At 37.2% G+C, this 25986-nt stretch overlaps 1 protein-coding gene across 2 annotated transcripts in view; it reads left to right on the plus strand.

Annotated features, from left to right (window-relative positions):
* Window positions 1-1597, plus strand: part of TFEC (transcription factor EC) — a 105836-nt gene extending 104239 nt beyond the window's left edge. For both annotated transcript variants that reach the window (XM_068973086.1, XM_068973087.1), the window contains one exon: window positions 711-1597. In XM_068973086.1, coding sequence (XP_068829187.1) covers window positions 711-1091 — 381 coding nt within the window. In that variant the 3' untranslated portion in view covers window positions 1092-1597. The remainder of the gene's footprint in view (window positions 1-710) is intronic.
* The last annotated feature ends 24389 nt before the right edge of the window (window positions 1598-25986 follow it).

A 25986-nucleotide genomic window follows, 5' to 3' on the forward strand; every position in this document is an offset into this window, starting at 1 on the left:
TTTTGATTAGAAATCTAGGATCAAGCTGGCTTAAAAAATATATAAGGAAAGAAAATAACTAATTGCAAAATGCATACAATAGAACCAATTTTATAAACATACAAATATTATCCCAGTCAAAAAATAATAGTAAATAGGATCTTTGTTTCTTTGGATAATACTGGACATTAAATTTTCCTCTCCCTCTTTTATTTGTTTAGTAACACTGCTATGGATTTTGTAGCCTTAAGGCATATTGTGCTAGTTTATATTAAGTCACTCCTCATCTTCTTATGTGACACAAAATCTCAAAATATAGGTTTTCATAACTCTCAAGACTTTTTCTTTAATATGTGAACAAGCTTATTGCCAGGTAAAATACTTGTTTCCATAAAATGGTCTTATATTGAGAAATTAATCAGGAAGAATGACTGAAAGATTTCCACTATCTCCAAATAGTTGTCTTGTAGTCTGAGCCGCTGTGAGACCATTATGTGTCATGTATTCTTTTAACGAAAAAATGGGGGAGGAATTTTTAAGAAATCAGAGTGTTTTCCTCAGGATTATTTTTCAGGCATTAGAAACATACAACACTCTGTTATTTGCAAAGAATATTTCTAATTTATACTACTCTTCATGTTGAGTGCTTGTTAGATCTATTTCTGACTTACTCTCTAGAGTTGAGTTTACTATCAAAGTCATTATTTAACTATTCTTGTTTGATATTGCAGGAACTAGAAATACAGGCTCGTGCTCATGGTCTGCCAACCCTGGCTTCACTTGTCACAGTTGATTTAGGTGCTCACATCACCAAACAACAGACCCATCTAGAGCAGAATTCGGGAGACTATTGCCAACAATTGGTTCTGTCTCAGGGGACAAGCCCTGAACTCTGTGATCAAGCTATGGCCTTCTCCGATCCTTTGTCACACTTCACAGATTTATCATTTAGTGCAGCTTTGAAAGAGGAACAAAGATTGGATAACATGCTGCTGGATGACACAGTATCTCCGTTTGGAACAGATCCTCTGCTATCTGCCACTTCTCCTGCAGTTTCGAAAGAGAGCAGTAGAAGAAGTAGCTTTAGCTCAGAAGATGGTGATGAGTTATAAAAAAATAAACAGGCTCAATTGATCAACTAGGAAGAAATTGTGTGCTGGTGCTATGCAATTACATTCTTGTTTCATACACTTCTCTTGCTTAATTTTTCTGAAAGGAATATATTGGTCATGAAACACTGATTGGTTAGAAACAGCAGAATTTACAGGAAGGACAAACATGGTGTTGAAGAATTATTGTCAGAAAAAAAGTTTTTTTTTCCCTCTTTGACCACTAAGTCCAAATCTACTTAAATTTTGTTTTTCTGGAAAGAGGCACAACATGAGAAATAGCTCTCTACTGATGTTTTAAAAGTACTCACTTGATGATGTGCTATTGGAACTAACAGACTGCAAGAATAAACCTTCTGAAACATACAAATGTTTTCTTCCTTTTGAAACATGCAAACATTTTCTCACTTACTTCCGTCTCTTTCCTATTCAAGCTCTGACTACGTTAGTTTTCAAGAATCAAGATCAACAATCTGGTGGTTCATTGCTTTTCTCCATTGTCTGGTGGATATGTTGTCTAATGTTCAAGCCTTGTAGAGCAACTAAATAAAAGATCGATTATCTACCACTTATAATTGAAGAGTAAATCTATAATAAACTCTAGAATTTTCCACAGTAAAACACAGAAAATTTACAAAAACTTTGGATTCTAAAGACTCAAATTCCCTTTGTCAGTTCAATTACACAAATTCTAAAATCTTCTTTGCACATTTATAGAGAAGACACACACAGTCCAGAAAAGGAACACATGGAATCTTTTCCTCAAGAATATTGGCTGGAATTGTATCATATCACTTCACACAAATATACTCCCCCAAACAGGTACAAAATGGAGGAAATATATGTTCTTTATTCCCCTTCATTCTTCTGATTTTCTAATCAGCATCTGAAATTACATACTAAATCATTTTTGCTTCATCAAGAAGAGATATTGGATAATCAGTCTCAGCAAATAAAATATTGAAAGTCTACCTAAAAGGACAGGTTGTTAATTTGTTAAATAACACTTATCACTGTTTCAAAAACTGGATTTAAATTAATTAGTTGATACAGTTTTCCTTTGAATTCATGAAATATTGAAAATCAGATTGCCAACTGACAAAATAATAAAAAAGAAAAGCTTTCTTATTTCATTCAGCTCTGAGTAGAAGATATAGTGCTATTCCTATAAGTACTTAAAGTACCTTATGGTCTTTGTTAGCATTTATTAAGAACATTTATACCTATGGTGATTTACTCAATTTTTTCTCTCTTGAGCTTCTTCAAAGCTTTGGGAATTTACTTACCAGGAATATTGCTCTGTGTTAGACCCGCATGAACAATCATCCGATCAATGAGCATTTAGGGAGAGATATTGAAAACTGCAGTAAGTTTTATGAAAATATAGAACAGAAGAGCAAGATATGGTCTTACTCCTCAGGGAGTTAACAAGACTGCATAAGAAACCACAACAAAAGATAGAAGACTTTTAAAATTAAAGTCTACATGGTGCGGTATAAACTGCAAATACTGAAGTTCAGAAAAAATAAAATTGAAGGCTGGAGAATCCCAAAAGTGTGTGGGAAGAGCAGAATTTAAAACTTCTTTTAAAAAGCATACGTTTGGTGGAGGGGAGGCTATACAGGAGAATAATATCAACTAAATGATAAAATGAGAATAAATTGGAAAAGTATCTTCATGAGACATCCATTAGAGAGATCTAGAAGACGTCTGTTGGGAATCCTGAAAACTGTTGACAACAACTTATGAAAGTCTCTTTGAAAACCAAGATGAAATAATGTAGTAGAAATATATATATATATTTTAACCAGGAAGAGTAAGTCTAAAAATTAAAATTCTGCTGTGTATTACTATGATAGAGATGTAGTTGTTCATGAATATTAACTTTGGAATAAATTTTTGAAAGGGTGCTTCAGGTTTTACTCACATGAAAAATATGTCATCACAGAATTTGAGACTTATTGCTAATTAAAATGGACAAATACTAAATCCTTATGGTGTATTAATTATCTCAGGCTTGGTTTATAGCATCAATTCAGAGTTTGGAGATTTGAAATAATTTTCACTTTTTGACATGAAAAAACTCTAAATTATAGGAATAGTCATCAAAGCCAGGTAGATAAATTCATCTGAAATATGTCATGTGAAAGAAAGAATAAGATACATTTCCTCAAGAATTTGAGAACATTATATTGCTCAATTGCTAAGTCATGTCCGACTCTTTTTTCACCTCATGGACTGCAGCAAGCCAGGCTCCCCTGTCCTTCACTATCTCCCAGAGTTTGCTCAAACTTATGCCCATTAAATTGGTGATGCCATTATATACTTTATTGCAAAATTCTACTTTATTATCTGAGTTGATAATTTAACATTGCAAATCATAGAGAAGGAATATATCTTAGAGTCAATGAAAAGCACATCATTCTAGACAGAGGCTAATTTCTGTATAATTTTATACGTTATTCTAATTTCTTCATATTCTAGAAAAATCACTCTATTGATGTCATTAATTTGTCATCATTTTCCATTCTGCTTAAATACTACTACTCATCCCTGAAAGCCATTTCTCATAATATCAGCTAGTGAATGGTTTGACACAAGATGGTAGAGGCTGGATGAGAGAGATCTGGTAGAGGAAATATTTGCTGCAAAAGGTAATATTTGCTGCTACTTGCAGATTATAATAGCTATAAGGGGATTGTGAAATAGGCAATGGAATTTTAAAGACAGAGTAAAAGATAGTGGTTTGTAACAGTCAACTGAAGTAGATTAAAAAATTAATTTTAGTTCTTGACTTTTGAAGGCATTGAGAATTTATGGAAAGTTATAGACCTTCTCCCTAGAAAAATGTAGAGTTTAAATATGCAGCCCTAAATTTATATGCACTAAGAGTGTTGTGGGACCTCCTGTATATCTCCTTGGATCCCAGATGAAAATTTCTCACATCAAGAGCAAAGTGTACAGTTAATGTCATATATAATGAGGGAAGACAGAGCCTTAGTTATCTGAATATCATTATCCATGCTCCAGAAATGATAAAGCTGCATTGGTAAGTGAAAGTGTACCAAACACTAGCTGCTTTCACTAAAAAAGTTGTGAATAGACCCTTTCTAACAACCCCTGTTATATATATGCCTCTGTCATATATTTATGCATTTGTGGCTCAGTTTCTCTGTGATAGTTAGATATTGCAAGTATCTGACAATGATATTTTAAAGTTATATATATGTATATATTTATCAAATAGAGGTAATATAAATTCACAGGCAAATTATTTGACTATCTAAGAATCAAAAATTATCCTTGGGAAAATTGATGCCTATAATATTTTTGCAGAAATGAGATGTACAATAGTACATCTGATTTAGAAGAAGTGAAGTTGCTTCGTTGTGTGCCACCTCTTTGCAATCCCATGGATTGTAGTCTACCAGGCTTCTCCATCCGTGGAATTTTCCAGGCAAGACTACTGGAGTGGTTTGCCATTTCCTTCTGCAGGGCATCTTCCCTACCAGGTCTCCTGCAGTGCAGGCAGACCCTTTACCCTCTGAGCCACCAGGGAAGCCCACGTACAACAGTAAAACAGATATATTGTCTAAAATAATTTTATCACAATAAACATCAGCTATCACTGGACTATTAATACAGAATTTAACCAAGTCTTGTTCATGCAAATAATTATATAATTGCTTTCATAATAAAAAAACTTGGCTAAAATGAAATAAAACAATTTAAAAATTATTTTTATTTATTTTTCAAGATAAGGTTCCATGAAATCTTTTTTCTCTGAAGTATTGGCTTCCTTTCCCTGGATTCACATTAAACAACCCTTCCAACTCTTAATTATCTTAAAATAATAAGGACTGCTTACAAGTAGATGTAGCTTTTTGTATGTTTTTTTCTTTGTAGTGTTCTTTCTTCTTGAATTTTCCCCATAACTGGAGAATATATATACAGATAATATTTCCTCAGTTGACAGATTTGAAGTCAGTGAATATGGCTTTCTATGTGTGAGTATAAAAGTTCTAAGTAATAATTAGCCAGATGGACTGGGAACATTGAGAAACAGCCTTCCTCTACTTTTTAAACTCATTCTTTGCCACTTGCATCACTGTAAATAAAATATTTAGTAGCTCTTTCTTTAAAAAATAAACACAATGAGTTTTTTGATTTGATATGCTCATTTACCTTCATGTCAAGGGAGAAGTTAGATTACACAAGGTAAAATATAATTTATTTTTTCTTTGTTTTGATAGATTGAGGCATACTGGAATTTTCTTATACTTCAAACTATCATGAAAATATTTTTTACTCTTATGATATTATGAAATTTTGATATTTTATAATGTCTCTAGGCTGATATTTACCTACCTTATAAGGTCTAAGATGTAGATGAAAACTGGAATCAATTAATCATTTTGCTGTGTTATCAACACTAGATCAGCCACCTGGGTCTCTTGAAAATACCTGAAGAACTGAATTTTGCTACAGTATTGATTATGGTACATCCTATATCTGTTACATGGAATTACATCATTTGCCCTTCTGATGCCCTGCTTGTTGATAAGTACAAGATGTCAATTTGATTTAGTGTAAATTACATATACAGTGATTTCATTACATTTACTTAATAAATACTTAACACAAAATTAAGAGTGTTGCATATCTAATGCATCTTACAACCTTTCTGTAATCGTTATTCATTGTATACATCAATATTTTATCATTTGTATGATTTCTAATTTGTATATGAAGTATTTAAAATCTGATAAAAATAATTTTCTTAAAATTTCTCTGTGCTACATTTGTTTTCTGTGAGAGTCATATTTTAGTATATAAGAGATTATCCAAAAATAATTATTTTCATTAAAAAACTTCCCACTGGATTCAACCAAGTTTAATGATGAACTACTTTATCTGCTGCTTTATACATAAGAGGGAATTTTTTATCTTTTTGTTGTAAAAGGATTTGTGTAGGTATTTATACATATTCAAATTTCTATTGTGTTTTCTACTGATGAAATCTTCAGTTACATGTCTTTTTCCCTACATTTATCTAACTTGCTTCAAGAATAAAGTTAAAGACTTTTGTGTTTCCAATTCTACCTCTCCTATTCCTGCACTACCATTTTATTTAAAAAAATTCTGTATTCTCATGCTGCTTTTTCCACAGAAATAAATTTTATTTGTATGACATTTAAAGCTGGTGATTATATATAACAGATAAAATAGAAAATATGTAAAATGTGCTGAAAGAATTATATGCAACCAGTTATATTATTCTTTATTACATGAATACTGAAGTTTAAAAGCTAACTATAAGAGCATTGAAGTTGCTTATGGCATAACATGCTAAAATTAATTCAGCTATTTAATCTTAATAATAACAATGTAGTTAAAAATCTTTGACTTTAATAGGATTTTGTATATTTGAATAACTGAAATAATATTCCTATAAGTTTGATCTAACTGGTTATATCAAGAAAACATTGTTAGTATAATAAGACTGTAGAATTTATAACTATTGCTATTTTTCATTTTTAATAGCAAAGTAATATGTCTTATTTTCTAAGAAAATAGCACTGATGTTCTCTGATAAGTATATGAATCTTTGTGCACATACTGTAAAAAATGAACCAATATTTTCTTTGCATATATAGATATATATAAAATGAAAGCATAGAATTGTTAAATGCTTTAATATACTTTTTGTTCTGACTTTGTACATAAACTGCACTGGAAAATACAGAATGTGGGCTAATCATCTAAAAGGATACTTAGCAGCCATGAGACTTCACAACTGGCAACTGCTTACTTGATAGTCCATGCTGAAAACAGTAAGCCAACATTTCCTTATTAATGAAACCAGTTGTTACATTTTTCAATATAGTTTCCTACCATCTGCTTCTTCATGCTGTTATGGTTTTGATTTACAGAAAATATTTATCAAAATGTTGCAAAATTGCTAGCAGGCATAATTGCAGCAATGAAATTACTAAGAAACTCTGCGAAATCTTTTAATATCCTAGATAGTCCCCAGACAATCTAGGATAAATAGAATATTGTACTCTAATATGTAAAACATTTTAAAACTGCTAATTGGTATTGACTAGACCTATCCCTTGATAATGAAATTAATAAGAATTTCAGTTAAATGTTAAGACTTCTAATATTTAATACATGTTTATGAATTTTTTTCTACATATCTGCCTAAAAAAATAATGAAACAGTATGGCTCTGAGTTGAATATAAAAATGCTATTTTATGTTCAAATATAGATTCACTGATTTTTTTTAAATGATAAATTTTTTATAATGCATATTAATGCTAAAAATACTGATCAAAAATATAATAATTTCTGTGTAGAAAGTAATAACCAATCTAATGAGGTAAAGGTAATTTAGGATGATCTTTTGACACTGTACAGACTGAAAAAAGGATAACTGAATGGGTTCTATACCTGACTGTTTATTGTATGTATATGTACATATGCAGTGTATTTGAGTATAAGTGCATCTCTGCCTATGTAGGGGGTTATAAAAAAGTTTTCTAATCTCTTGATATTAGGAATGACTCCACATATAAGAACATTTTATTCTTCTGCGTGTGTGTGTGTTTGTGTGTGCTCAGTTGTGACTGACTCTCTGTGGTCCTACCAGACTGCTCTGTCCATGGAATTTTCCAGGTAAGAATACTGGAATGGGTTGACATTATTCCAGGCTGCTGCTGCTGCTAAGTCGCTTCAGTCGTGTCCGACTCTGTGCGACCCCATAGACGGAAGCCCACCAGGCTCTTCTGTCCCTGGGATTCTCCAGGCAAGAACACTGGAGTGGGTTGCCATTTCCTTCTCCAATGGATGCATGCGTGCTAAGTCGCTTCAGTCATGTCCAACTCTGTGCAACCCTATGGACAGCAGCCCTCCCGGCTCCTCTGTTCACAGGATTCTCTAGGCAAGAATACTGGAGTGGGTTGCCATTTCCTTCTCCAGGGGATCTTCCCAATCCAGGGATTGAACCTTCTTAAGTCTCTTGCCTTGGCAGATGGGTTCTTTATCACTAGCCCCTTGTTACTTTTTATTGGAGCCTACAGCTAGGCAACAGCTGAGAGAGAGAAGAGAAGTGGTGCAACTCAGTTATGTCCGACTCTTTTGGAACCACATGGACTGCAGCCCACCAGGCTCCTCAGTCCATGGAATTTTCCAGGCAAGAATTCTGGAGTAGGTTGCTATTTCCTCCTCCAGGGGATCATTCTGACCCTGGGAGGAACCCGTGTCTCCTGTATCTCCTGCATTGGTAGGCAAATTCTTTACCACTGCACCATCTGGGAAGCCCCCCAAATTTCTTCTTCTTGAAAGGGATGCATACACACACACACACACACACACACACACCCCTTATTCAGAGTTATGTCAAAAAGATGGAAAAGATGAAGGAAAGTTGTAACATGTTTTAACATTTTTGTTAAGTGAGATATGCAGCTGCAAACAACTTAGATATAATACAAGCATTGATTTTGTTGACCACCAAAAGGAATATTGAAACCCACCTAAAAGGTTATTATTATTATCACCTGTGGAGTTCTAGCTATGGGGTGGTTAAGTGGTAAAATACAATAAGGTTTATTGGTTAAGCACTGGATACACATCATGTTAAATATATATCAGTTTCATTAATTGGCAAGACCATTAAGACAAGAGTACAACATTTTAGATGGTGATGATTTTGATAGGATCAACCAAAATGTGGTTAAGTATATAATTCATGTAATAAGAAAAAGGCGCCTGCAGGCTATTGTTCCTAGCATGGATTAAAATTTACATATTGCTTCTCCTTATGTCAAAACATCTGGTGCCTGCAAATGCTAACATTTCGTTAAAAAGTTTCACAAGCCAAGAAAACCGGATTGGAAACATTGCATGTGAATCATTCAAGCATTATAATAGAATAAGAGCTATATTCAGAAAAAATTAAATTGCTGCAAACAATACCATAGTCAAGATTATAATTTATTTGCTTTCACAAGTGAAAGGTCGTGCTGTGTGTTTCTGAGGAGAAAAATAGTGTTTGAGTTATATGATTATTCTTCAAAAATACTTATTTCGTATAATTACATAGAACAAGTAGGTTTCTAAGTCCTTTAAGACTTTATAATCACTCTATGTTAGAAGTAGTATGTAGTTGTATAAAACCCATTTTAATATTCCTAAGGACAGGAAGAGGGGACCCCTGAGACTTTATTCATTCTGGCATTAAATTTCTACTTAATCATTGGTAGATATAAAAAGCAGATACATATGAATTAACTTTTCTTTAATTTTTTTTTTTTTGAGTACATGAATTGCCTCTTCTACCTAGGCCCTCAAATCAATAAAGTTAGTTCTTCCAACTTCTATAGCATCACCTTTCTCTTGTGTTAGCAAATAAATTATAATCTTGACTATGGTATTGTTTGCAGCAAGGTTTTCCTACTTCAAGAGTTTTTCTCACCACACCAATCAACCGTTACCATTGTCATGGTCCTTGCTGGCTATAGCAGCTAGCTGTTACTTAAAATCTATCTTTGTATTGCTGCTTTTCTTCGCCATGTGTATATTACTTTCTTCAGTAGATGAATGGGCATTGAAAGCAAAAATTATACCTTAGCTTTCTCTGTATCTCACATTATTTAAAACAGTGTCTTGCTTATCATGCTGTTTTATTAATAAATGATTAAGTGATGGTTAACTGTAGGTAAAGAAAGTGTGCAAGTGTCAAATTTTTCAGATAATGATATGGTGCTCACTGTGACAATTCATTGAAATGCATCTCTTCTGATCTCTCTTTGTCAGTTCTTTCAATTGCAGTGAGGTAAGTATGTGTCTTCTTTCAGTTTATTTAAAAAATGAGTTCCAGAAGTGAAAATAATATCAAAACATACAACAATGGATATAGAGGAATGTTCTACTCTAGAACCCATCCACTTACTCATTCACTCTTTGTTTAATAAATATCTCCCCAAAGAACAGTGGTTGTTGATAAGGGGACTATAAAAGATGATCTTTCAGTAAGGTGTAGTATGTGCTGTGCTGGCAAGATTAAGTGTGCTATGGAAGTAAAGTTCAGTTCAGTTCAGTCGCTCAGTCGTGTCTGACTATTTGCGACCCCATGCTGTCAGGGTATCTGGACCAGCCTCAGGAAACCTGAGATCTAAAGGCAATACGGGGGCTGGCCTTGTTCAAGAAGGGGAAGTGAGAAAGAGAAGGCGGAGGATTCTTTAAGTAGAGGCAATCAGTCAGACTCCTATGATTCGTTAGAGAACTCATGAATGCTTTTGGTATAACTCTTTGAGGTTAGAAAATTTAGATTTATTTGGAGTAATTAGCCTTAATATCTTACTTCTTTATCAAGCAGGACACAAGTTATTCAGGTACTTGGTCAGAGGACTTTTCCTCTGCCCAAAATAAGAAAGTACTTACTGTGTGTCTACATGAAGAAGAGGTGTAGCAGGAAGAAGTATACTGAGATAGTAAACTGAGGCATACTGCATACTGTTCTCAAATGGCTTCCAGAGGGATCTTTTTCTTATTAGTATTAAACATATAGTAGCCCCTATGTTTACCTTTTTAATACTTTTTCCATACTGTCTATGAATGCCCAACAATCCACAATAACACCATGCCTCTTTCTATTAATTTGTGTGTGTGTGTGCTCAGTCGCTTCTGTTGTGTCTGATTCTTTGCAACCCCAGGGACTGTAGCCCATATGGGTCCTCTGTCCATGGAATTCTCCAGGCAAGAATACTAGAGTGGATTGTGATTTCCTTCTCCAGGGTATCTTCCCAACCCAGGGATCACACCCATGTCTCCTGCATTTCAGGTGGACTCTTTACCACTGAGCCACTGGGGAAGCCCTTAATACCCTTAATACTGTGTACATTTTATTTAGAAACCTAGTGCAAAACTATTGACACATAAGTAGAAAGGTATACTATATCCATGAATAGGTAGACTCAATTTAATAACGTTTTCAATTCTCCCCAAACAAATTTATACATTTCATCAAACCAAATAGGTTTTTGTTAACCAAGCAAGTTGATATTAAACTTTATAAGATAAATAAATAAGAAAAAAGGGAAACATCTGAAAAAAAGAGCAATGAGGAAAGACAATGGCTACCAGATATTAAAACATATCTTTCAGTCTGATTATTTAAAATTCTGTGGTCTGGGACCTGAGTAAACAGACAATCCAAAGCATAGAAATAAGCCTAAGTACATATTGGAATTACATATAAAGGAAACAGTTTTTACTTAGTAATATATATGTGTATGTGTATTATATACATATTGCATGCATAGAAATGTTCTCCTTTAGGTGATAAAGAGAAAGATAGGAATATGTATTTATATTTGCTGTATATGTGAAAATAAACTGTTAAAGGACATACAAGAACCTAATGCCTGTGTTAAAGGTGGAGCAGCTCTGGGGGTACATTGACTACATATCTTTTTATTATTTTTTCCTAAATTTTGAAGCATATAAATGCATTTAGTCAAAAATTTAAGACATGTGGTATGTTTATATTAAAAGTTTATTGGCCCAGTTGTCTCTATTTTCATTCTCTTCATTCACCCATAGTACTGTTGGCAATCTTGGTTTTTACCGGTGTCCAGCCCCGATTGGATCCAGGGTATCTGAAGCATGGACGGCGAGGCGAGAGAGGTATATATATATAGATTTGTAGACTTAGATATATATAGAGAGATAAGAAAACAGTTAAGAAAATAGAGGAGAGAAGGCTGATATTTCTTGGTTTACACAAAAACCTAATAAAGTCTTAAGACAAGAGACTTGCACCATCTACGTAGGCCACAGGCACCCGCTTGAATAGCGGAGGGTGCCCCGCCTTGGGCTCCCTCTCGTGTGGGTCTTAGAAGCCTGGGCAAACAAGCAGACATGGCGAGCCTCTGTGTTCCAAGGGATCAGCCTGAAAAAGAGAGGGAGGGAGTGGGAGAAAGAATTGACTTGAGGGAGGCAAACTTGTGCAAAACCCCCATAACTTTATTTTCAAAAGGTGCTTATATACCCTAAGTTTTACATAATGGAAGATGCAGAGTCACGCAGGGGCAGCAGTCCTGACCCTTACAATATCAGGCTTTCTTTCTGCATATCTTTCCGTATCCAAAAGGTCTTAGGTGATTTACATTATCTTCTGGCCAGGAGGCCTATTAACATTTTATGGCTCTTTTCCTTGATGGATGTTAATCAACCAAAAAACTCATTTTCCCTTGAAGTGTTTTTATTTAATCTACATCACCCTCAAAGTACTAAATAAAGTTAAATCCTTATAGAACAGAGGTGCAGTGGGTTACAACAAAGAAAGTACTTAACTCAAAGATCTAATGTTGCTACTTGTTTTTTCTATATATCAACTATATTAATTAATGCACTCCCGGGTACACAACAAATAAAGGATATGAAAACTTGGCAGCAAGTATTGGCTCAGCAATGAAACCCTTAACCAGTTCTATTCTAATGATTTTTAACTCCTCTAAAGGTTCTACATTCCTAGAATTTTTTAAGCTTCCTGTGCCTCTCGTGGTTGGTTGGGAGGCTGTAAACAATCATATGCATAGTTGTAAAAAGTCTGGATAAACCTGTCAGGCAAGTTAGAAAGCTATCAGAGGGGTTTGGATTGAAACACTCTTATTATGCCCAGGAGACTTATTAACCAAAGCTCTAAGTTGATTTTCTTCAGAGCAAGTTGGCCGGGGATAGCCCCCCGTTAATGTCAGAGGTGTTGGTGAGAGACATGAAATAATAAAACAGACAGATTCTGGTTTCGGGGTAGATGCTTGGGCAGAGGACCCCTTGAGACCTGACCACCTTACCCTGTCAGACCTTGTCATGGGTGGGATCTCCCGTGTTGGCTCCCGGCAGGTTTTCAAATCCCTTTGGCCAGTGACAGTCTTTACTTGACTGTTTGAAGGCAAGAAAGGCCAAATGAAGCAAAACAGAAGTAGGTATGTATACTTATTTGGAGGGATATTCTCAGAAGTAATTAGATCTCCACCCTGATATGAACATTAGCTAAGACCCCTGCAGTAGGCAGAATAATGGCTCACTGCTGCACTTTCTAAGTGGATCCAGACTAGTTATCAGTTCAGTTCAGTTCAGTTGCTCAGTCGTGTCCAACTCTTTACAACCCCATGAATCACAATACGCCAGGCCTCCCTGTCCATCACCAACTCCCAGAGTTCACTTAAACCAGAGAAACTTTCCAAGCCATGGTCAGAAGGAGATGAAAATTCATCATTTTCTTGACAGACAGTGCTTAACTGAGATGGAAGTTGGGTTACCAGTCACCATCACAGAACTAAATGTAGGGTTAGAATCCCAGGTCAGTTGATTTCAGACCAATGTGCTATTACTCATATTGTAGAATCCCAGTCTAGCTACAGGAGAAACTGATAAAATGCTTGCAATACAATTATTTCCTCAATAAAGATTTACTGGATGAATATGACTTGGAATTTGTCGATACATGAAGGCATACACAGTAAAGAATTAGTTCTAGCTTTTACATTTTAAAAATGAGGAAAATAATAATAGCTATGTAAACTGGGATTTTAAAGGTGTCCAACCTAGAGTAGTGTGAGTAGTATGGATAGATCACTAGTGAGTACAGTGGAATAGGTATAGTTTTTGTAGATCACTGAAGACAGCATCAAGGAGATGAAGACTGCTTGTAGTAGACTTGATATTCAAAGTTATGAGTATGAGTGTGGTCTCAGAAAAAGGAAAAACAGAAAAGAAGGATGGAAGAGCTAAAAGTAAAAGGAAGTAAAAGAGGATGAAGAAAGAAGAGGGAAGGCCAAGGAGAAGGGGAAAGAGGGAGAGGAAGAAGACAAGGATAAAGAAGAGATGAAGATGTATCATTTCAATAAAAACAAAGACTATCTATTTTCATTTAAATTACTCAGAAGAGGAAAGAAAGAAGGTTGAGGTTTTTTTATTAATTAATTTTTTTAATTGAAGGATAATTGCTTTACAGAATTTTGTTGTTTTCTGTCAAATCTCGGCATGAATCAGCCATAGGTATATATATATATCCCCTTCCTTTTCAACCTCCCTCCTAGCTCCCTCCCCATCCCACCCCTCTAGATTGATACAGAGCCCCGTTTAAGTTTCTTGAGCCATACAGCAAATTCCAGTTGGCTATCTATTTTACACATGGTAATATGTCTCCATGTTACTCTTTCCATACATCTCCCCCTCCTCTCCCCTCTCCCCAGGTCTATAAGTCTATTCTTTACATCTGTTTCTCCATTGCTGCCCTGTAAATAAATTCTTCAGTACCGTTTTTCTAGATTCTGTATATGGATTAGAATACGATATTTATCTTTCTCTTTCTGAGTGACTTCACTCTGTACAATAGGTTCTAGGTTCATCCACCTCATCAGAATTGACATCTCTTCCTTTTTATGGCTGAGTAATATTCCATTGTGTATATGTACCACAATTTTTTTATCCATTCATCTGTTGATGGACATCTAGGTTGCTTCCATGTTCTAGCTGTTGTAATTAGTGCTGCAATGAACAATGGGATACATGTGTATTTTTCAATTTTGGTTTCCTCAGGGAATATGCCTAGGAGTGGGGTTGCTGGGTCATACGGTGGTTTTATTCCTAGCTTTTGAAGGAATCTCCATAACATCTTCCGTAGTGGCTGTATCCATTTACATTTCCACCAACAGTGCAAGAGTGTTCCCTTTTCTTCACACCCTCTTCAGTATTTATTATTTGTAGACTTTTTGGTGATGGCCATTTTGACAGGTATGAGGTGATATCTCATTACAGTTCTGATTTGCATTTCCCTTATAATGTTGGTGATGGACAGAGAGGCCTGGTGTGCTGCAATCCTTGGGGCTGCAAAGAGTCAGACACGACTGAGCGACTGAAATGAACTGAACTGAATAATGAGTGATGTTGAGCATCTTTTCATGTGTTTGTTAGCCATCTGTATGTCTTCTTTGGAGAAATGTCTGTTTAAGTCTTTTTCCCACTTTTTGGTTGGGTTGTTTGTTTCTCTGGAATTGAATTGTATGAGCTGCTTGTATGTTTTGGAAATTAATCCGTCAGTTGTTTCATTTGCTATTATTATCTCCCATTCTGAGGGTTGTCTGTTCACCTTGCTTATAGTTTCCTTTACTGTGCAAAAACTTTTAAGTTTAATCATGCCCCACTTGTTTACATTTGTTTTTATTTCCATTACTCTAGGACATAGGTCATAGAGGATCTTGCTTTGATTTATGTCATCAAGTGTTCTGCCTATGTTTTCCTTTAAGTTTCTGGTCTTACATTTAGGTCTTTAATCCATTTTGAGTTTATCTTTGTGTATGGTGTTAGGAAGTGTTCTAGTTTCATTCTTTTATATGTAGCTGTCCAGTTTTCCCAGAATGATTTATTGAAGAGGCTGTCTTTGCCCCATTGTATATTCTTGCCTCCTTTGTCAAAAATAAGGTACCCATAGGTGCATAGATTTATTTCTGGGCTTTCTATCTTGTTCCATTGGTCTATATTTCTGTTTTTGTGCCAGTATCACACTGTCTTGATGACTGTAGCTTTGTAGTATAATCTGAAGTCAGGAAGGTTGATTCCTCCAGCTCCATCCTTCTTTCTCAGGAATGCTTTTGTTATTTGGTGTTTTCGTGTTTCTATATGAATTGTGAAATTTTTGTTCTAGTTCTGTGAAAAATCCCATTGATAATTTGATAGGGATCATGTCGAATCTATAGATTGCATTTGGTAGATTAGTCATTTTCACAATATTGATTCTTCCTACCCAGGAATATGGAATATCTCTCCATCTGTTTATTTCATCTTTGACTTCTTTCATAATGTCTTATACTTTTCTGTGTAAAGTTTTTTGTCTCCTTCAGTTCAGTTCAGTTCAGTAGATCAGTCGTGTCTGACTCTTTGTGACCCCATGAATTGCAGCACACCAGGCCTCCCTGTCCATCAACAACTCCCAGGGTCTGCTCAAACTCATGTCCATCGAGTCGGTGATGCCATCCAGCCATCTCATCCTCTGTCATCCCCTTCTCCTCCTGCCCCCAATCCCTCCCAGCATCAGGGTCTTTTCCAATGAGTCAACTCTTCCTATGAGGTGGCCAAAGTACTGGAGTTTCAGCTTTAGCATCAGTCCTTCCAACGAACACCCAGGACTGATCTCCTTTAGAATGGACTGGTTGGATCTCCTTGCACTCCAAGGGACTCAAGAGTCTTCTCCAACACCACAGTTCAAAAGCATCAATTCTTCAGCAGTCAGCTTTCTTCACAGTCCAACTCTCACATCCATACATGACCACTGGAAAAACCATAGCCTTGACTAGACAGACCTTTATTGGCAAAGTAATGTCTCTGCTTTTGAATATGCTATCTAGGTTGGTCATAACTTTTCTTCCAAGGAATAAGCGTCTTTTAATTTCATGGCTGCAATCACCATCTGCAGTGATTTTGGAGCCCCCAAAAATAAAGTCTGACACTGTTTCCACTGTTTCCCCATCTATTTCCCATGAAGTGATGGGACCAGATGCCATGATCTTCGTTTTCTGAATGTTGAGCTTTAAGCCAACTTTTTCACTCTCCTCTTTCACTTTCATCAAGAGGCTCTTTAGTTCCTCTTCACTTTCTACCATAAGGGTGGTGTCATCTGCATATCTGAGGTTATTGATATTCCTGCCGGCAATCTTGATTCCAGCTTGTGATTCTTCCAGTCCAGCGTTTCTCATGATGTACTCTGCATAGAAGTGAAATAGGCAGGGTGACAATATACAGCCTGGACATACTCCTTTTCCTATTTGGATCCAGTCTGTTGTTCCATGTCCAGTTCTAACTGTTGCTTCCTGATCTGCATATAGGTTTCACTAGAGGCAAGTCAGGTTTGTCTCCTTAGGTAAGTTTATTCCTAGATATTTAATTCTTTTTGTTGCAATGGTGAATGGGATTGATTCCTTAATTTCTCTTTCTGATTTTTCATTGTTAGTATATAGAAGTGCAAGTGATTTCGGTGTATTGATTTTGTATCCTGCAACTTTGCTAAATTCACTGATTAACTCTAGTAATTTTCTGATACTATCTTTAGGGTTATCTATGTATAGTATCAATTCATCTGCAAATAGTGAGAGCTTTACTACTTTTCTGATCTGGATTCCTTCTGTTTCTTTTGCTTTTCTGATTGCTGTAGCTAGGACTTCCAGAACTATGTTGAATAACAGTGGTGAAAGTGGACACCCTTGTCTTGTTCCTGATCTTAGGGGAAATGCTTTCAGTTTTTCACCATTGAGAATAATGTTTGCTGTCGGTTTATCATATATTGCCTTTGTTATGTTGAGGTAGCTTCCTTCTATGCCCATTTTTTGAGGAGTTTTAATCATAAATGTGTGCTAAATTTTGTCAAAGAATTTTCCTGCATTTATTGACATGATCATATGGTTTTATCTTTTAATTTGTTAATATGATGTATCACATTGATTGATTTGTGCATAATGAAGAAACCTTGCATTCCTGGAATGAACCCAACTTGATCATGGTATATGAGCTTTTTGATGTGTTGCTGAATTCTGTTTGCTAAAATTTGTTGAGGATTTTTGCATCTATGTTCATCCGTGATATTGGCCTGTAGTTTTCTTTTTGTGTGTTGTCTGTCTGGTTTTGGTATCAGGGTGACAGTGGCCTTGTTGAATGAGTTTGGAAGTGTTCCTTCCTCTGCAATTTTTTGAAAGAGTTTTAGAAGGATAGCCATTAGCTCTTCTCTAAAAGTTTGATAGAATTCTCCTGTGAAGCCATCTGGTCCTGGGCTTTTGCTTTTGGGGAGATTTCTAATCACAGTTTCTATTTCAGTGCTTGTACTTGGGTTGTTCATAGTTTTTATGTCTTCCTGGTTCAATCTTGGAAGATTGAACTTTCCTAAGAATCTGTCCATTTCTTCCAGGTTATCCGTTTTATTGCCATATAGTTGTTTATAATAGTCTCATAATCCTTTGTATTTCACATTGTCTGTTGTAACCTCTCCTTTTTCATTTCTAATTTTGTTGATTTGATTCTTCTCTTTTTCTATTGATGGGTCTGGCTAAAGTCTTGTCAATTTTGTTTATCTTTTCAAAGAACCAGCTTTTAGTTTTATTAATTTTACTATTATTTCTTTCATTTCTTTTTCATTTATTTCTGCTCAGATATTTATGATATCTTTCCTTCTACTAATTTTGGGAGGATTTTTGTTCTTCTTTTTCCAGTTGTTTTAGGTGTAAAGTTAGGTTATCTATTTGATGTTTTTCTTGTTTCTTGAGGTAGGATTGTATTGCTATAAACTTCCCTCTTAGAACTGCTTTTGCTGAATTCCATAGGTTTTGAATTGTGTTTTCATTATCATTTGTTTTTAGAAAGTTTTTGATTTCCCTTTTGATTTCTTCAGTCCATTGGTGTGTCCATTGGTGTGAGTGGGGTGTTAAAGTCTCCAACTATTATTGTTTTACTGTCAGTTTCTCCTTTTATGTCTGTTAGTGTTTGTTTTACGTATTGAGGTGCTCCTATGTTGGGTGCATAGATACTTACAATTATTATGTCTTCCTTTTGGATTGATCCCTTGATGTAGTGTCCTTCCTTATCGCTTGTAATCTTCTTTATTTTAAGGTCTGTTTTGTCTGATATAAGGATTGCTACTTCAGCTTTCTTTTGCTTCCAATTTGCTTGGAGTATATTTTTCCATCCTCTCACTTTCAGTCTATAACTGTCTTGAGGTCTGAAGTGGGTTTCTTGTAGACAGCATATATATGGGTCTTGTTTTTGTATCCATTCAGCCAGTCTGTGTCTTTTGGTTGGAGCATTTAATCCATTTACATTTAAAGTAATTATTGATATATATGTTCATACTACCATTTTCTTAATTGTTTGGGGTTGATTTTGTAGATCTTTTTCTTCTCCTGTATTTCTTGACTATATAAGCCCCTTTAACATTTGTTGTAAAGCTGGTTTGGTGGTACTGAATTCTCTTAATATCTGCTTGTTTGAAAAGCTTTTTATTTCTCCATCAATGTTGAATGAGATCATTGCTGGGTACTATAATCTGTAAAAGGGTAGATTTTCCCCTTTCAATACTTTAAATATATCCACACTCCCTTCTGGCCTGCAGAGTTTCTGCTGAAAGACCAGCTGTTAAGTGTATGGGGTTGCCCTTGTATATTACTTGTTTCTTCTCCCTTGCTGCTTTTAATATTCTTTCTTAGTGTTTAGTCTTTGTTGGTTTGATTAACACGTGTCTTGTTGTGTTTCTCCTTGGGTTTCTCCTGTATGGAACTCTTTGTTTCTCTTGGACTTGATTGAATTTTTCCTTTTCCATGCTGGGGAATTTTAACCATAATCTTTTCAAAAATTTCCTTACCCCTTTCTTTTTCTCTTCTTCTTCTTCAGTTCAGTTCAGTCGCTCAGTCGTGCCCGACTCTCTGTGATCCCATGAATCACCAGGCCTCCCTGTCAAACACCAACTCCTGGAATTCACTCAGACTCACGTCCATCGAGTCCGTGATGCCATCAAACCATCTCATCCTCGGTCGTCCCCTTCTCCTCCTGCCCCCAATTCCTTCCAGCATCAGAGTCTTTTCCAATGAGTCAACTCTTCCCATCAGGTGGCCAAAGTACTGGAGTTTCAGCTTTAGAATCATTCCTTCAGGAGAAATCCCAGGGGTGATCTCCTTCAGAATGGACTGGTTGGATCTCCTTGCAGTCCAAGGGACTCTCAAGAGTCTTCTCCAACACCACAGTTCAAAGCATCAATTCTTCGGCACTCAGCCTTCTTCACAGTCCAACTCTCACATCCATACATGACCACTGGAGAAACCATACCCTTGACTAGAAGGACCTTAGTCAGCAAAGTAATGACTCTGCTTTTGAATATACTATCTAGGTTGGTCATAACTTTCCTTCCAAGGAGTAAGCGTCTTTTAATTTCATGGCTGCATTCACCATCTGGAGTGATTTTGGAGCCCCCAAAATAAAATCTGACGGTGTTTCCACTGTTTACCCATCTATTTCCCATGAAGTGATGGGACTGGATGCCATGATCTTTGTTTTCTGAATGTTGAGCTTTAGGCCAACTTTTTCACTCTCCTCTTTCACTTTCATCAAGAGGCATTTTAGTTCCTCTTCACTTTCTGCCATAAGGGTGGTGTCATCTGCATATCTGAGGTGATTGAGATTTCTCCTGGCAATCTTGATTCCAGCTTGTGTTTCTTCCAGCCCAGCGTTTCTTATGATGTACTCTGCATATAAGTTAAATAAGCAGGGTGACAATATACAGCCTTGACGTAGTCCTTTCCCTATTTAGAACCAGTCTGTTGTTCCATGCTCAGTTCTAACTGCTGTTTCCTTACCTGCATAGATTTCTCAAGAGGCAGGTCAGGTGGTCTGGTATTCCCATCTTTTTCAGAATTTTCCACAGTTTATTGTAATTCACATAGTCACAGGCTTTGGCATAGTCAATAAAGCAGAAATAGATGTTTCTCTGGAACTCTTGCTTTTTCCACAATCCAGCGGATGTTGGCAATTTGAACTCTGGTTCCTCTGGCTTTTCTAAAACCAGCTGAACATCAGAAAGTTCACTGTTCACGTATTGCTGAAGCCTGGCTTGGAGAATTTTGAGCATTACTTTACTAGCTTGTGAGATGAGTGCAATTGTGTGGTAGTTTGAGCATTCTTTGGCATTGCCTTTCTTTGGAATTGGAATGAAAACTGACCTTTTCCAGTCCTGTGGCCACTGCTGAGTTTTCCTAATTTGCTGGAATTTTCAGTGCAGTACTTTCACAGGATCATCTTTCAGGACTTGAAAGAGCTCAACTGGAATTCCATTACCTCCACTAGCTTTGTTCATAGCGATGCTTTCCAAGGCCCACTTGACTTCACATTTCAGGATGTCTGGCTCTAGATGAGTGATCACACCATCATGATTATCTGGGTCGTGAAGATCTTATTTGTACAGTTCTTCCGTGTATTCTTGCCACCTCTTCTTAATATCTTCTGCTTCTGTTAGGTCCATATCATTTCTGTCCTTTATCGAGCTCATCTTGCATGAAATGTTCCCTTGGTATCTCTAATTTCCTTGAAGAGATCTCTAGTCTTTCCCATTCTGTTGTTTTCCTCTATTTCTTTGCATTGATCGCTGGCTGAAGAAGGCTTTCTTATCTCTTCTTGCTATTCTCTGGAACTCTGCATTCAGATGCTTATATCTTTCCTTTTCTCCTTTGCTTTCCGCCTCCCTTCTTTTCACAGCTATTTGTAAGGCCTCCCCAGACAACCAATTTGCTTTTTTGCATTTCTTTTCCATGGGGATGGTCTTGATCCCTGTCTCCTGTACAGTGTCACGAACCTCATTCCATAGCTCATCAGGCACTGTCTATCAGATCTAGGCCCTTAAATCTATTTCTCACTTCCACTGTATAACCATAAGAGATTTGATTTAGGTCATACCTGAATGGTCTAGAGATTTTCCCTACTTTCTTCCATTTAAGTCTGAATTTGGCAATAGGAGTTCACGATCTGAGCCACAGTCAGATCCTGGTCTTGTTTTTGTTGACTGTATAGAGCTTCTCCATCTTTGGCTGCAAAGAATATAATCAATCTGATTTTGGTGTTGACCATCTGGTGATGTCCATGTGTAGAGTCTTCTCTTGTGTTGTTGGAAGAGGGTGTTTGCTATGACCAGTGCGTTCTCTTGGCAAAACTCTATGAGTCTTTGCCCTGCTTCATTCCGCATTCCAAGGCCAAATTTGTCTGTTACTCCAGGTGTTTCTTGACTTCCTACTTTTGCATTCCAGTCCCCTATAATGAAAAGGACATCTTTTTTTGGGTGTTAGTTCTAAAAGGTCTTGTAGGTATTCATAAAACCATTCAACTCAGCTTCTTCAGCGTTACTGGTCTGGGCATAGACTTGGATTACTGTGATATTTAATGGTTTGCCTTGGAGACAAACAGAGATCATTCTGTCGTTTTTGAGATTGCAGCCAAGTATTGCATTTCAGACTCTTTCATTGACCATGATGGCTACTCCATTTCTTCTAAGGGATTCCTGCCCGCAGTAGTAGATATAATGGTCATCTGAGTTAAATTCACCCATTCCAGTCCATTTTAGTTCGCTGATTCCTAGAATGTCAACATTCACTCATGTCATCTCTTGTTTGACCACTTCCAATTTGCCTTGATTCATGGACCTGACATTCCAGGTTCCTATGCATTATCGCTCTTTACAGCATCAGACCTTGCTTCTATCACCAGTCACATCCACAGCTGGGTATTGTTTTTGCTTTGGCTCCATCCCTTCATTCTTTCTGAAGTTATTTCTCCACTGATCTCCAGTAGCATAATTGGGCACCTACTGACCTGGGGAGTTCCTCTTTCAGTATCCTATCATTTTGCCTTTTCATACTGTTCATGGGGTTCTCAAGGCAAGAATACTGAAGTGGTTTGCCATTCCCTTCTCCAGTGGACCACATTCTGTGAGACCTCTCCATCATGACCCGCCCATCTTGGGTTGCCCCGTGGGCATGTCTTGGTTTCATTGAGTTAGACAAGGCTGTGGTCCTAGTGTGATTAGATTGACTAGTTTTCTGTGAGTATGGTTTCAGTGTGTCTGCCCTCTGATGCCCTCTTGCAACACCTACCATCTTACTTGGGTTTTTCTTACCTTGGGCATGGGGTATCTCTTCACGGCTGCTCCAACAAAGCACAGCCGCTGCTCCTTACCTGAATGCTGGTGCGTTTGATATTGTCCCTTAGGTCTGAGACAATCCTCCGTTCTTTTCATTATTTTTACTATATTCTGCCCTACAGAAATCATTTCCACCATTGTATCTTCCAGTTCACTGACCCATTCTTCTCTTCAGATATTTTGCTATTGATTCCTTCTAGAGTATTTTCAGTTTCAGTAATTGTGTTGTGTGTCTCTGTATGTTTATTCTTCAATTCTTCTAGGTTTTTGTTAATTGATTCTTGCATTTTCTCCATTTCGGTTTCAAGGCTTTTGATCATCTTTACTATCATTATTCTGAATTCTTTTTCAGGTAGCTTGCCTATTTCCTCTTCATTTATTTGGATTTCCATGTTTCTAGTTTGTTTCTTCATTTGTGTAGTATATCTCTATCTTTCCATTATTTTTTTTTAACTTATTGTGTTTGAGGTGTCCTTTTTCCAAGCTTCAAGGTTGAATTATTTCTTTCTTTTGGTTTCTGCCCTCCTAAGGTTGGTCCAGTGGTTTGTGTAAGCTTCATAAAGGGTGAGATTTGTGCTGAGCTTTTGTTTCTTTGTTTGTTTTTTCTTTGATGGGAAAGCCTGAGTGAGGTGGTAATCCTGTCTGCTGATGATTGGGCTTGTATTTTTGTTTTGTTTGTTGTTTAGATGAGGAGTCCTGCACAGGGTGCAACTGGTGGTTGGGTGATGTCAGGTCTTGTATTCAAGTGGTTTCCTTTGTGTGAGTTCTCACTATTTGATACTCCCTAAGGTTAGTTTTCTGGGTCTCAAGTTTAGGGTCTTGGAGTCAGTGCTCCCATTCTAAAGGCTCAGAGTTTGATCTCTGGTCAGCAACAAAGATTCCACAAGTGGTTTGTTATGGCATAAGGGATATTAAAACAAATATCCAAAAACAAGAAACCAAAGATGAACCCCAGACAAATGGCAGTTACAAAATCTGGCAAATAATAATTAAATAATGGAATATACACATATACATATACACCCATGAGCAAAGTGAAAACAGTCCAACAAAAATAAAGTACAGTAGATTGACCTGGTGAACAAACTAAATCTAAAATTATATTTATCAGTTTAGAACAAAACTAACTAAAGCATAAACTGCAAAACAAAACTAGAGCAAAGTGCCAACTGGGGAATACAACAATGAAAATAAAAGTAACAAATATGTTGAGAGGAAAGGAAATAAAGAAAAGAAATAAAGAATAGATATGCAAAGTTAAATAGAGGTAGATAAATAAGATTTATATATATTAAAGATTAACTGCAATGGGAAAAGAACAGTGGGAAAAAAACAAAGGAATAAATGTAGAATAAATAATAGGTTTAAAAAATTAAAACTAAAAAAAGAGAGAGAGAAAAAAAATAAAAGGAAAACTCCACAGAACTGCAAAAGCCCAACATAGAGATAGAGGTTTATAACAGCAATAAAAATGTGACTGAGGAAAAAAAACCTCAAAAGCTTTATAAGATTTCATAGTGTCAATAAAATTGACAACTACAACAGAGGAAGGAAAAAAAGAAAAAACAAAAGAAAAAAACCCAAAAGAATCTACAGAGCAAGTGAAAACATAAGAATAATTTCTTGAGTCACTGCTGTCAGAGTCCTTTCCCTTGCTGGGAGTCACTGTCCACCTCACTTCCCTAGGATCCCCTCCAACACTGTGCTGATCTCTGGAGCTGCTGTGGGGGCAGCTCAGATTCTAATCTGGTCCTACTCCTCTGTGTTCTTGCCTCCAATGTCCACAGCTATCAGAATTAGTGTTTTTTCTTTTGTGGGAGCTCTCAGTGACCTTTTTATATTACATAGACACAGAATCTGCCTAGTTGATCGTGTGGATTTAATCTGCAGCTTGTACAGCTGGTGGGAAGTTTTGGGTCTTCTTCCTTAGCCACACTGCTCCTGGGTTTCAATTATGGTTTTATTTCCACCTCTGCATGTGGATTGTCCACCGGGGTTTACTCCTGAGGCTGCCCTGGAGGACTCGGTCTGCACCTGTGAGGGCCAGGTGTGGAGGTGGTGCAGCTGTTTGGGTCGCAGGGGTTCTGGCAGCACCAGGCAACTCAGGGGAGTTGGTGGCTAGGGCAGCAGGAAATACAGTGCTCTGGAAGGGTATGGCAACCAGTATTGGCCTATATGCTCCAGTATTCTTGCCTGGAGAATCCCCCTCCCTTACAGAGAAGCCTGCCAGGCCACAGTCTACAGGGCTGCAAAGAGTTGGACACTTCTGAAGCCTGTGCTCATAGATGCAAAACTTTTTTTGCCTGTGGCAGCTCTGCCCCAGTGAGAGTTGAGTGTGAAGGTGGTGCAGCTGCTTAGTTTGCAGAGACCCTGCCGGCACCAGGTGTGCAGGAACATGGACTGCCTCCACCACAGGAATTATGGCCCTATCAGAGTCTTTTTCCAAGCCTCTTGTAGCTAGCAATCAGAAGGACTCTTTGGCCAGTCTTTCTCTGCTGCTCTGCCCATTCAGGCACTTAGAGGGCCCCCTTGCCTGAGACCCTTCTCTGTTGTTTTGCGTGTCAGGCACATAGAGCCACCCCTGCTGGGGTCCTACTCTGTAGATCCTCAAGTCAGGCACTTTTAAAGGAACACCCTGGGTGGGGTCCTGCTCTGTAGTTCAGTGCCTGGGGTGTTTGATGGGCCAGACTCTCTATGTTCAGCTCCTGGTGCTGGCGTGTGGGGCGAGAGAAGCTATGGTGATGGCTTCACCTCTTACGTGTGACTCAGCAGTATCACCTTGCTTCCACAGCTGCCTGGCTTTCTGCTACAGGCATTTCCCATCAGTCTCCTCTCTCACCTCCCCTTGATCTGTCTCTCTGCAGTCAACAGAAACACTCGCCCTGGGATTGCTCCACACTCCCAAAACTCCAGTTCCCAGCTGCTGCGCCTTTCTGGGGACCCTGTTGGGGGTATGTATGGCTGCTGCAAGGACTATCTGATTCTCATTCTATTTAGGCTGTCATAGATCAGCTGTTTCATTCTCAGCCTTAAATGTTTCTCCTCTGACTCAAACAATTGCCCTGATGTGGGGATCAGATCCTGCTTCTGTTCCCCCACCCACGGAGGGCAGGTCCAGTCCTAATAACACTCCTGTTTTCCCCCCCAGTTCCTTCATCCTACCA

The sequence above is a fragment of the Capricornis sumatraensis genome, chromosome 5, assembly GCF_032405125.1.
Source record: "Capricornis sumatraensis isolate serow.1 chromosome 5, serow.2, whole genome shotgun sequence".
Taxonomy (NCBI): Eukaryota; Metazoa; Chordata; class Mammalia; order Artiodactyla; family Bovidae; genus Capricornis; species Capricornis sumatraensis.